We start from the raw sequence: 13,303 nt of genomic DNA, 5'->3' as shown, positions 1-13,303 counted from the left end.
CTCCCGTCGCGGTGGCTGCCGCCCTCGCCGTGGTGGCTTGGGTGCCCATCGTGCCGCCCTTGCGTTCGTGGACGCGCCAGCCCAGGCGGGGTGCGCTTCCGTCGTGGGCGCGCCAGCCGCCGCCAGGGGGCGGGGGGTTGGTGTGGGCTGCCTTGCCGCCGCGCTGCCCCCGACCGGTGGGGTGCCTGGCCAGCCTTGCCCCGGGCCGTCGCCGGCCGGTGCCTGCCCCGGGCCACCCATTGTGTTTGGTGCTGCCCTTGCCGGGTTGCGTTGTGGCGGCGCTCTTTAGCTCTGGGACGACGCCTTGGCAATTCCCTCGGCTATGGAGAGAGTGCAGGGTGCAGGCGAAAGCCTGGGGTCCGCTTGTGGGCCAGTGATGGCGACGCCCTCGGGCGCCGTATATCTTCTTGAAGGCATCACTCGCTCCCCCTCCTCTCTTCTCTCCAGTGTGCTGTCCGGGTGAAAACCTTGACCACGATGGTCGGACGACAACGGCGCATTTGGCGTCGCTCCCTCCCTTGAGGTGTTGTTCTGGAAGCTATACTGGTCGTCGATGGTTCATGGCCGTCGGCTGTTCTTCGGGAGTTCCTGCTTCGGAACCTGCCTTCACTTCATTTCATCCACCTCGTCTGGGTTGCATTGGTCGTTGTTTGGCGGATGTTTTGCCGCCGTATCTCTGTTTGTTCTGGCGGATGCTTTGCCGCCGTTGTCGCATTAGGGCGGATGCTTGGCCGCCTTGGTTGGGTTGTTTTGGTGGATGCTTTGCCACCCTGTCGAGTTGAGGATCTTTTGCACCCTTGATGAGGTTGTATCTTTTAGCAGGTTTAGTAGTCTGGTCTCCTATGGAGTGGTCGTGTCTAGGTTTGTTGGTTTGTGTGTTCTCTCAACGTTGTTCTTGCCAGTTGTTGGAGTCGTCTGTGTTTCTGCCTTAATAGCCTCTGACTATTAAAGTTTGTATCAGTCGTATTGCTTTCCTCCTATTGAAATACGTGCTCAGGCACGTTCGCGAAAAAAAGGTTTCACATATAAGACCATGTGCTACCCAAGTAGATTAGTGACCTTTAAGAGAAAACACAAAAGCAAAAAATAAGAAGTTTGCATCGCGCAACACAAAGAATGTGTGCTGCGCATAAAGTAGTCAGGGAGAACGCAGATTGCACATAAAGTAGTTGGCGAGAGTGTGTGTTACAGTGTTTATATCCATAGGGTGTAGCCGTTGTGTTAGGCCAACACAACTCGGTAACAAGCCCATGGGCAGATCCCTACATGACTTAATGTACCAAGCAGGGGCGGAGTGGGGGGGCACAGGGGCCTGGCCCCCCTAATCCTCACTTAGCACCACTAATACCCTCTAATGAAATAGTACTAATTATCAAAATTAGCATATATTGGCCCCCTCAAAGCTGTTTGGCCCCCCTTAATCGAAATCCTGGCTACGCCCCTGGTACCAAGCACACGTCCTCTGAACTGGGTGTACCAAATGTCCAAATGCATGGATAGAGCCCTATGAACTCGAAGGTCGTAGGCTGTTAGTCAACAGATCCTAGGAGTAGTCGTTGTGGTGTAGCCTTCGAGAGTAAATCCCATTGATGGGCGTAGCCAAATCAGTAGTTAGCACGTATGGCCAATCATGTGGAGAACAAGATGGAGAATTAAACTAAAGAAAAGAATAAACGACTTAGATTGATTTGTGGGTGATTTGTCAGGACATGACTAGTCTGAGTCTATTCCGACTAGTTATTGATCACAGGGAACCCATCTCCAAGAGTTTAAGACCAGTCTCCTACTAGTTTGTAGTCGAGGTCGGCAGCGGCGCGAGCTGAAGTCGAATCGAGCAGTCAGTAATCCAGTCTAGGCATGAGTAGAAGTCGAATCCGACTCGAGTAATCTGATCTGGGCGTGAGTAAAAGTCGGGTAGGATCTGGACTAGCCTCTGACCAGATTGCAGAGTTGGATCTCATCAAACTATTCGATGAGATTGTCAACGATGTAGTGAGGAGTTGACGTAGATGCCTTCTTCTCCGTGGAGAGTGGAAGGTGGCGGCAGAAGGCTCCTGCGCCATCAGTGATGCACAAACAGGAGCTGAAGATGAATACCGTGCCTTCTTCAAACGCGACCGTGGGCTTGATGTCTAGGGGATCTTCGATGAACATCCCAACCTGGCGCATCAACTATCAGTGTTTTTACCATCGACCTAACGAGCGATACCCCAAGATAGTCGACTTGTAGACAGGGTGTCAACAAGATCAAAAACTCATCAATGGTGCACACAACACAATATATATATATATATATATATATATATATATATATATATATATATATATATATATGGGTTCAGGCCACTCAACACCCGAGGAAACCTTTGCACGCCTCTGTTACCTTTTGGGAGGCCTACGCCCCATAGAAACTATTTACCTGAGACTGTCCCTTGGCCCGCGGGTCTGACACAAGGTTAGAATCCGAGCTCTTCCAGAGTGGTATCTCACTGATGGCTCGCCCCCCCCCCCCCCCCCCCCCCGAAGGGGGCCTTCTTCGCCTTCCACCTAAGCTACGCAGGAAAGGCCCAAAGCCAATCCCAGGAAACAGTAAAGCTTCATAGGGTCTTTCTATCCAGGTGCAGGTAGTCCGCATCTTCACAGACATGTCTATTTCACTGAGCCTCTCTCTGAAACAGTGCCCAGATCGTTACGCCTTTTGTGCGGGTCAGAACTTACCCGACAAGGAATTTTGTTACCTTAGGACCATTATAGTTACGGTCGCCGTTCACCGGGGCTTCGGTCGCCGGCTTCCCTGTCATCAGTTCACCAACTTTCTTGACCTCCCGGCACTGGGCAGGCGTCAGCCCCCATACATGGTCTTACGACTTTGCGGAGACCTGTGTTTTTGGTAAACAGTCACTCGGGCCTGGTCACTGCGACCCCCTTTTGCGAGGGGCACCCCTTCTCCCGAAGTTACGGGGCTATTTTGCCGAGTTCCTTAGAGAGAGTGGTCTCACGCCCCTAGGTATTCTCTATACATCATGTTTGGTGGTTTGTATTGCTTGAGCTTGTTCGTGTGCCTTAGTTTAGGCTTGAGGTGGTTCTGCCGATCTATGTACCCAGCCCTTCTTTATTTACTCCAGGGGCAGGATTAGTAGTCGGTTACAAGGTATGAATCCTAGTAGAATTACATTGTATGAGTCCTAGTAGGATTATAGAGGAACTCTAGTAGGAGTTCGATCGTCTTCTTCCTTCCTTGCGGGTGTTGGGGGATCTAACCCCGACAGAGGGTACAGAGGAGCATCTGCAACACAAAAATTCAATGCATGAGCATATATAACCTCAATCAACGCATCAGCCCCCACAGATCTAGAAATGCAAGCGGTAGATGTGAGAAATCACAAGTGGATGCGAGATGAGGAATGAATGGGACATGCATCCCTATGTTTTGATTAAAATCTCTCTGCCCTTTTTGAAATTTAGGTCCACCCACACAGTGCCGTGGATGGAAGGCGGCCAGGCGAGTGGGCAAGAATACAGCCGGCCGTAACAAAGTTATTACCATTTTTCAATGGTAAATATTTTTTTATTTTTCTCTCATGTAGTTTGACAGTTCAGACACAAACTCCAACCCCTTTGTCACTTCTCATCCGTCTCTCATGTAGTTTGACAGTTCACACAAATTCCAACTCCTTTGTCACTTTACGTCGCTCTCCGCCCCTACTGTCCCTATTTTAATTGAAGATAATAGGCAAATCTTATGTAGAAAAAGTAAGAAGACAAACTGATGGTAACTAAAAATTAAGGGCTTTTTCTAATCAGCGAGCGTGCGCCAGGACGAGTATCAGCGAGCGATTTCAGACATGTCTCCTTTCCGTTTCCGGTTCTCCCATCTGACGCGTCGATTTCTCTTTTTGGCTTCCGGCTTCGGTTTTTCTCCCACTTGTGCCTGTCTTTTATTTCCTTTCCCGTTTTCTTTGCATGCGATTTTAGGATGGAGTACACAACTTATATATAAAACTTTTTCATACCACTTATAAAAGCAATTATGTCAGACAAATTATGCGCACTACTTTAATATATAACTTTTGTCAGACAAATTATAAGAGTATAATTTTGTAGCGCTACTTCCGCGATGCATATAACTTGTACGCATAAATTAGTTTCTTCTTATCATCTTATACATAACTTATACGGATAGCTTCTTTTTGCTAATTTCTTTACTCAATAATTTTGTGCTACCATTTTCATGATATGAACAACTTATAAGTTCTAACTTTATCTTTTTATGAATGTTGTTTAGACAATTTTATGTATAACTTAGCCACAAATGTACAAAATGGAATGTAACAAAAAAATGATTGAATGAAAAAATGAAAATGGAAAAGAGGAGGAAAAAAACGTGTGGCGCGGCAGCGTTCACGCTGCCCAGCGGCCGGCACCCCACGTGGTGGTGGACCCCGTTGGATGGTTGGAGTGGAGTGCATCAGGTGTATCGCGCGCTAGCAACGTTTCTGGCGAGCGCTAGTTAAATTGGATTTGCGAAAATTAAGTAGACTGTCAACATTGTCGGTTCCTTCTGAATTTTGATAAATGTACCTGCTGAACAGGTTTAAATGGTTGAACCTCCTCTTCAAGAAAGTAGCCTCCTCTGAAAAAGGTCATGCGCTTTAGCAATCCAGGTGTTACTTTCAGTCTGAACTCAAAATGGTCCCCCTTTGAATGGATTTCAAGCCTCCAAGTCTCGGAAAGGTTCTCTGACAATCTTGGAAACGCTTGAAAATTCTAGAATGGAGATCCAGTGATGCGTTGGTGTTAGGTCAAGAGTTCCAATTGGCCCTAACATTAGTGCCTCCAGCTGACAAGTGACGGTGCATTTCATCAGAAAAAAAAATCAACAGAATGACTCCGAACAGGGAGAAAATATTCAAATTTACGAGAGGCGGGCCAGGGCCAAAAACAGAGAGCTGGGTATTCTACCACAAACCCCATTTGTTCCACGTTTTGACATGCTTCACCAGATCGCAATTCTCTTACATGAATGTGTTTGTCTGAAAGGAAAAATGACAATCCTGCTTGATGCTAATCATTTCTCTGCTGACAACATTTGATAGGTATCTGATTCAGTAACAAACGTCTAGGAGGCAAATACCATTTACTGTCTGCACACTCTGCTCACATAACACTAACATGGATCAATTTGTTCGTCCACTGGATTCAACAGTTTATGCCAAGGATGATTACATACAACGGCGTAATATTAATATCCCAGGCTGTTGAGCATCACTGCAGATACTCGAAATCTTCAGTTATCCCCACCTGATTGTACACAAGAACAATTAAAACAGAAACCAAGACAATCCTCAGAAGGAAAAAAAAATGTCCCACAAAAGGAAATGAGGATATTGGCGTTTTAAAGTTAAATACTTCGATTAGACAAACATGCAGGATTGAAGAAAAGAACTGTTCTTAATTTAATTGCTCCTTGTAATGTGAACCTAGCAAACCATTGTACTACCGCCTACAAACAATTAAGGTTTTTTAATCAATTTTTTTTCCAGGTTACAAACTACTAAAAGAATACCAAGTGCTTCATTACTATGAAAGGCTGGGTCCTAAACAACATATCCGGCTGTAGAACTCTTAAAATATTATGATATTGCTCAAGCCAAACATGTAGGTTATAGGAGTTGTCTACAGGGAAAAGAGTTTGCAATTGAGCAGTTCATATGGTCTAGGGAGAAAAAAAGGGAGAAGGTTCTGTAATATGCTCATTTTGATGTACAACATGTTAAGTCACTCAATCATTTATTGATTTTTACTGATCATGGGTTGTAACAACATGGGTCGGGCATTAGTGCATCTAAAGGTCATCTCATACAGAATGCCATCTCACCTTTTCTTTATGTCCACAATCTTTTCTCAAGTAGAAGCATGTGTTAGTATGTACTCCGAGAAATTAGCCATGAGGAGAAGTGGGTACATTTTCTCGATGCCTGTTGCTGCTGCAACGACAGTGCGGGACACGGTGGTTACAGCACCTATTGTTAGTTCTCCTGTGATAACAATAAATAAGAACCAAGAACCTGTCCTTCAGGAGCCGACAGAAACTGTTGTCACTCATTAGGAAGAGTTGAGCCCCATGTGGAAGATGTGTCAAAAGTTGAGGAATAGATTATAATGAGATATTTTTCTAGTCTCATGCAAGAATTCTTTTAGAATCATATAATGATGTCAGTGGCACATTAAGATTTAGAGTTACATCAGATAGATAGATGAGAAGATGGTATTCCTCAATAGGAGTTTGAAAAAAAAAGTTTGCATGGCACAACCCAATGGTTTTGTCGTGGAAGAAAAAGAATGTATGGGATGCCGCCAGAAGAAATCCATTTATGGGTTAAAACAAGACTCCAAACAGTGGTATTTAGAGTTTGATGAAACCATAAGAAAGTTTGGTTTCAAAGAAAATGAGGAGGACAATTGCATTTATGCAAAGTTTAAGAATGAAAAATTTATTTTCCTTATCCTATATGTGGATGATATTCTGCTTGCTAGCAGTGATATTGATTTGCTACTAGAGATAAAGAAATTCTTGTCCTCAAAATTTGATATGAATGATCTCGGTGAAGCGTCATTTGTTCTGGAATTGAAGTTCGCCGAGATGAAAGAAAAGGGGTATTAGGACTATCGCAAAAGGCATACTTAGAAAAGATTCTAAAGAAGTATAAGTATGCATGCGAGTAAACCAATGCCTGCTTCTATAATTATGGGTGATAGTTATGGGAATTTCCAGTGTCCAGGAACCAATACATGATCGATCGAAAGAATCGGTTCCACGTGCTTCAGTTGCCAAGTGCAATGAAAGTGTTCAAGAAAGAACTTACCCTAACATAGCTTAAGTATCCGGGATATTTTGGCAGAAGTCCACTCCAGACATAGATCACTAGAATGGAGTTAAGAATGTCTTGAAATTTTTTGCAAATTACTACAAGCCTCATGCTAAGTTAGAAAGAACAAGTACTCTCAAATAGTTGAGGGTACAAAGATAGAACTTTTGCGAGATGTGTAGAGAAATCCACAGTAAGTCGCCAACACTCGCAATTGGAGTTTTAATGTGGAAAAGCTCCAAACAAACAGACAGTTTTACTATCATCAATGATGCATAACTTTCACTATAACAAGATCTGAGGACACTAAGCAGGCACTTAAAGCTAATGAAGTTATACCCGGAATCAAGTATTTCGCTCCTATGACAACAAGTCAAGTGTGCTGCCAAACACATTGACATTAAGAGATATTGTCAAGGAGAAAATCCAGAATCATATTGAAAGCATTAAAGATATATGGACCAAGCAAGTGCTTGCGGATCCGCTTACTAAGGCTTACCGCCAAAGTGTTTAGAGAACACTAAGTCGACATGGGTCTATAGTAGAGCCTATGATTTCTGGATAACAAAGGGGCCTAGTGTTTATTTCGAGATGGATAGGTGTATTGTGGTTGTTACGTCTGATGGTACGGAAGTAACTGTCATGACGGAACGTGCTCTGTATATCGATTCATTAAGAAGTAAACATTAAGTAAGAGAAGTAAGAAAGGTGGAGATCAAAGGGGAAAATGTTAGTATGATCTCTGACTCGGTCAGAGGATCGAGTCCTCCGCTTCTTACGTGCCCTGATCGGGGGTGCGCCTGCCATTAACTGGTAGTGGGCCCCCTCTCGCACAGCGCAACATATATAAAGTCAAGGGACACGGTCCAAAGTTCGCCATCCCACAGTGCCCCACAAAAACCCTAGCTCTACCCGATCTTGAGAGGTGCTGAAGTGAGGGGACTAGCCTACTGCACCGTCGCCGACCATTGACTCCGCCGCCTCTGCGACATCTCCCCGCTGTACTCCGACCTCGACGGTGGCGCCATGGTAGGTGGCAGCAGGAGCAATGTATTTCCCTGCAGAAAGTCCGTTTACCCTCTCGATCTACTCCAAGTCCGTTTACCCTCTCGATCTACTCCTAGTGATCCAAGATTAGTTCCAACAGCATGGAGCATAATTTTCATACTCCATAGTGTAATCAAGAGTTATTTGAATATGCCATAGAAGCACTATGTCCTAGCTGAGAGCCCCACTAACAAGAAGCACCTAAATATCTACATAGAGGCACTAGTTTGCAAGAAGAGAAACAGAACCTACCTCCCTGTACATATGTTCAAGTTGCTCTTTTGCTTGTGGAAATGTAGTTGAACACCATTGTTGCAAAGTGAAAATGTTGTCTGAAATGTGATTCGAAATGACAGTAGCCTTAGAATGACAGATATTGGACAAATATTGAGCAGAGTTCATCAGAAGAAGTACCAGTACCTGTCCACCTATTAGCTGCTGAATGAGCAACATCAATAGCATCCTCTGCAATTATAAGCATATGGTAGTAATTAAAATGAGAGGAAGGTTTGCATACTTAGACATATTCATCAGGTAAAGATATTGCTAGAACTTGGATGGAAAGAAGCCATGCGGAAAAAAAAACAGATGTAGGTATTGACAACAGTAATGTACTCATCTATACAAGGGTAAAGGGTTGTATATAAGGGGGGTATTCAAACTCATACTCATTGCTTCTACTGCAGCTGGGTCACTATCTGCATATGCAGCGAGTTCTTCCTGAAATTGTTATGACATTGTTGAGCTGCAGATAGCACGAACAGAACCACTGGATGGAATAAGGAATATCAGGGCACCTTGAGCTTCTTATGGTGTACTTCTACAGCCTTCAGCTCCTCCAGAGCTGATTCTCTCTCTTCCTATAGCAACGCAATACATATCAGTTGGGTCAACATGATTGCTGCACAGCTATCTTGACAATATACAAAACAACTTACAGAGTCTTCCCTGCCTCTTTTCAAGTTGTCTCTATGTTCAACAAGCTCCACATAACGCTTTTTAGAGTTTGAGAGATCAGATTCCAGCTTGTTATAAGTATTCCTCAGCTACAAAAAATCCAAGGAAGAAAGGTTGGCATTAACTTCATCAGCTAAGAATTAGAATAGGAATAAGAATAAGAATGCATAGCAACGTGCACTGGGAGATACAAAAGCAGGACCCCCTACATGCATCTTATCTTGATTCCTCAAATATTTCATCTATAATCTGCAGTACTAGAAAAGTGTACAGATGTACAGTGAGCCTGTACAAGGAATAGCAAGTGATAATTATCTTTTCATCTTGCAAAGCTTCCATAAAGTAACTAGCTTGTCTTTTTTTCTTTTTCTTTTTTTTGGGGGGGGGGGGGGGTGGGGGTGGAGTGATACTACCATAGGACTAATTATGCTATGGTGTATGAGCGCGGAGAAGAGGACATAAAAGTAAATAAAAATTACAAACAGGTCTTCGAGGGATGTCGACATCGAAAATGGAGTCGAAGCCCTCACTGCATAAGAAGATGGAGCAGCCAAGGCACTAGCGCCAGAGCTACAAACCAAGTTATTACACGTCGGGACAAGATGATGTATGCAGCTTTAAGTTGTTGAACCACTACGACATGGATGGATGGAAGATGCATCACTATGCAGACCGATTGACACACCAACGGTCCAACCAATGGTCAGCATGAAATCAGCTCTAGAGGAAGAAGAAGTTGTCTAGAGAATGTACTTGACTGCCTTTAGCAGGTAGCAATCAAATCACCATGAGACTGCATTGATGTATGGCAACCGAGCAAGAAGATGCCCTTCTGGTGCAAAGGATCTGGGAATGCAGAACAATGAGAAGCACACAGCGTGGATTGTAGCTCCAAGAGTGAGCACGCAACCTCCTGCACCACTCAACCAGAAGATTTCGGGAACAGAAAAGAAAGGAAAATGAACTGGGAATGATGGCAGTCAGGCTGTGGAGATTAGAGGAGGGGGGCACATCTGGATGGGGAATGACAGGAAGTAAGTTTCATGGTGTTTCATTAGAGGATTCCAGTGGGAAAGGGGCTACAGAAGACTGCAGCAGTAGAGAGGTGAGGATTCGAGAGCTCCTCTTGTGAAATATTTGTAATGACATCATAATACATGATCAGAAATTCAACATTTTCTCATCATGCATACGTACAGTAATCAACCATATACAGTCGACCATATACAGTACTTGGTGACTTGCATACTGTAGAAAGGATTTCACATAATGCTCAATGCATCTTTTGACTTATGGTCTGCCTACTTTCTACACATGTTACTCAGTAAAAAAATTATTTTCAGTTAGTAATCAAAATCAACAGTACATCAATTGCCAGAGTATGGAGGCAAGAAGAGCTGAGATGAAGTAAAAAGTGATCATAAGAGTACCTGGTTCCCAGCACAACTTGGAAGACTCCAAAAGTACACCTACAAGGAAACTGTTTTAGTTTGGAAGCTAGATACAAAAAGGGGTGTGGACAATCAAACAAAATTTGTTTGCAATGTAGAAACCACCTACAAGGAAACTGTTTTAGTTTGGAAGCTAGATACAAAAAGGGGTATCGACAATCAAATAAAATTTGTTTGCAATGTAGAACCCATGCAAATTGTGGTTATATGCAGCTAGTGCACATATTATTGAACAATCAAGAATCCTTCCTTGAACTGCACAATAATTAATTTTATTGCAAATCCTATATGTAAATGGTCACTCCATTGTGTTGGCAGTCCGACTACGCTTAATCCATGATACGAACTTACAGAAGTCCCTATTTTGTCTTTCAAGACAAGATCATCATCCACCAGGCTTTGCACAACATCCTTCACAGACTGACTGATTACTCCCCTTTTAGGACCCAATTTCTCAAGTTCTTTAAGCTGAAAATAACCAAAGGGAAGAGACAGGATCACATGTATTTCAATATCCATTTTCAAGAAATAAAGAGTAATGAACAACTCAACAGTCCATCAGAAAAATGTTAAATAGGATAATAACAGATATGAACTTCAATATACGTTCTCAAGTAAACATTGGAATGGGCACCTCAACAGTCCATCGCAAATATGATTGTACAAGTATAAATGGTTATGCCAAGAGAATATATACTTTTATTATATTATGATGGAGATTCCAATTCGGTAAATACTAAGGAAGCAAAGTTGCACCAACTAAACAAGTGAAATCAATAGATTAAGGAACTTGTGAAAACTGTTGTAATTTCATTGACACTTGGCATGGCCATTAGATTTATTTATTCAGTCATCTGCAGTATACAGTATAATAACAAGCAGAAGAAAATGGTGAATAGCGACTATTGGCGCATTTACATTCACAAACACTTCCAGATTAGCATGAGAAAGAACAGAACCCATGAGTACATAAAATATGAAGGGAAGTAATTAATCCTTGCAGATATTTGATATGACAGCATCAAGGGAATATAACAAATTCTGACAGAAGAATTCACCAGATAGAAGTCTTGACTCTTGTAAAATATTTGAAGCATTTGCTCCCTTTTCTCCTCCAATGAGAGACCCCTCTTCTTCGACTAAGCACAATATAAGGAAAATAACCAGTTATGTAATATCCATTACCCCCTTTTATCTTCTATACGAATTATTAAGGTGATTATTAATACAAGAAACGTAGCACCAATGGACCTGGAGGAAGAAAAACTTAATTGAACTATCTGCTGCACATGTGCAGCAGCAGAGTCAGCAGACATCTTCAAGTTATTCGCACAAACCGGAACCAGGTGACTCCACTTGCTAACTACCTGTATTTACAAAACTCTGAACGTTGACTAAAGAAGTTTACAGAGGCTACAGCCTACAGATAATGACCAACACAGATAACTGACACTGCATATCGAATTATCGATGTGCCATTTCCCCCAATGGATAGGCTCACATCCAGGAACAACCTACCCGATTGAGTTCATCTAGCCAGACGGGGTCTCCTGATTGCCTAATTACCTGCACCAACAGAAGTTCGGTAAATTTTGTGGCTCCTCCGGTCCCGGCTCCTCTGACAGCACAGTACCGCTGTCAGGAGCCGGAGCCCTCGGAAGCCCGGCCAAACGCGCCCTAAGTGTGTAATTGCTGGCAAGATAACTCGCCTAGTGCTAGATGGCATGTAGTATCATATTAATGCAAACAAAAACCGTTGAATTAGTACATGAAAGAGCAAGAATCAGGCATTCACTATGTGAGGCACCTCAAGAGTGATGAATCCAAGAGAACAAGACAACAAATTAGAATCCCTGAACTACTTCAGAAGGCCACAGAAGGTGCCAACCAAATGCTGCGGATCGAGCCTTCGAAGCCGACCACCGTATCTCTCTGAAGAAAGCGAGGCGGTTGAGAGCAGGACTTACCATCGCGACCTAGCTTGGGGCGGCGGCGGGGCGAGGCGCGGTTTGTTCCGCCGCCGAAGCCGAGGCGGCGGCTTCGGTGTTCGGTCACTCGGTGGCCGAGGACAGCAGGCAGGGCCGCAGGAGGCAGGACAGGGCGTCTAGTTGATCTGCGAGGCCCTTGGGCCGTGCTCCCTTTTTTTCGTCTTATTGTGAACGGTAGGCTTGAATTGCAGGTGCAGGTTTGCATGTTTGGTAGTCGGCCCGTTAGCTAGGTATCGTTGTGTAAAAGGAAAAAGTCTACTTTTTCTCCTTAACTATCATAAAAGGTTATTTTTCGTCCTTTAACTATAGATAGAACTGAGTATCTGGTCTTCTCCAACTATCGAAACTGTTTATTTTGTAGTTGAGGAATGAAAATTAGACTTTTGCAATAGTTGAGAGAGGAAAAGTATTTTTTTTGTGCAAATAGTTATGTACGGCTCGCATAGAGGGAAATGCAAATGAGTCTCTTCCCTGATTGACACGGCGTCTCAGCTGTCCAAATTTTGGCCCCAACCGAGATACAACAGTGCAGCACAGGAAGAAATGCAGCCATCCAATCCAAGTAAAATCTTATGGAGGCCGACAAGAAGATATGCAGCCAACCAAATTTTTCATACTTTCAGTGCAGAATTATGGCTCTCCCAATCTAACTGCGGAGTAGGATATAAATTTTTAATCTCATCATAACGTGCAGCAACAGCAGATTTAATACTTTCATGCACATCATAGTCCGAGCATACGTTTCTAACACCTGTAAAAAAATGTTGATACATCATTTACATTAAATTGAAGTTTAAGTAATTGTTATTGATTCACCTTCAAAATATTGACTGCCGTGGATATCCTCCAGTTCCCAAAATAAACTGATTGAAGTATGATCAGAAAGCACCGAGCCTCCTATAAGAGAATTCAGGCCCGTATCTAGGCACGTGCGGGCCGTGCGACCGCACAGGGCCCCCAAATTTAAAGGGCCCCCAAAATATTAGATATA

General features: G+C 43.4%; 1 protein-coding gene across 6 annotated transcripts; it reads right to left on the bottom strand.

Moving 5' to 3' along the window:
• Nucleotides 1–4,897: 4,897 nt before the first annotated feature.
• LOC120674141 (meiotic nuclear division protein 1 homolog) lies at nucleotides 4,898–12,453 on the bottom strand. Of its 6 annotated transcripts, none has more exons than XM_039955274.1 (12): nucleotides 12,292–12,411; nucleotides 11,843–11,890; nucleotides 11,383–11,463; nucleotides 10,676–10,792; nucleotides 10,304–10,342; nucleotides 8,855–8,962; nucleotides 8,714–8,776; nucleotides 8,585–8,636; nucleotides 8,337–8,381; nucleotides 8,169–8,248; nucleotides 5,879–5,987; nucleotides 4,898–5,301 (listed from the first exon to the last, which is right to left on the bottom strand). In XM_039955274.1, the coding sequence occupies exons 1-11, from the start codon at nucleotides 12,292–12,294 to the stop codon at nucleotides 5,922–5,924; spliced, it is 702 nt and encodes a 233-aa protein (XP_039811208.1). In that variant the 5' UTR covers nucleotides 12,295–12,411; the 3' UTR covers nucleotides 4,898–5,301; nucleotides 5,879–5,921. The 6 variants fall into 6 exon arrangements, with proteins under 6 accessions (XP_039811208.1, XP_039811229.1, XP_039811223.1 ...); XM_039955283.1 differs by having other exon boundaries at nucleotides 4,933–5,301; nucleotides 5,879–5,984; XM_039955295.1 differs by lacking the exon at nucleotides 11,843–11,890 and having other exon boundaries at nucleotides 12,292–12,453.
• Between the last annotated feature and the right edge of the window lie 850 nt (nucleotides 12,454–13,303).

This window comes from Panicum virgatum, chromosome 2K (assembly GCF_016808335.1).
Source record: "Panicum virgatum strain AP13 chromosome 2K, P.virgatum_v5, whole genome shotgun sequence".
In the NCBI taxonomy this organism is placed as follows: domain Eukaryota; kingdom Viridiplantae; phylum Streptophyta; class Magnoliopsida; order Poales; family Poaceae; genus Panicum; species Panicum virgatum.
The sequence above is the reverse complement of the archived record's forward strand: the minus strand, read 5'-3'. Positions and strand labels throughout refer to the sequence as shown.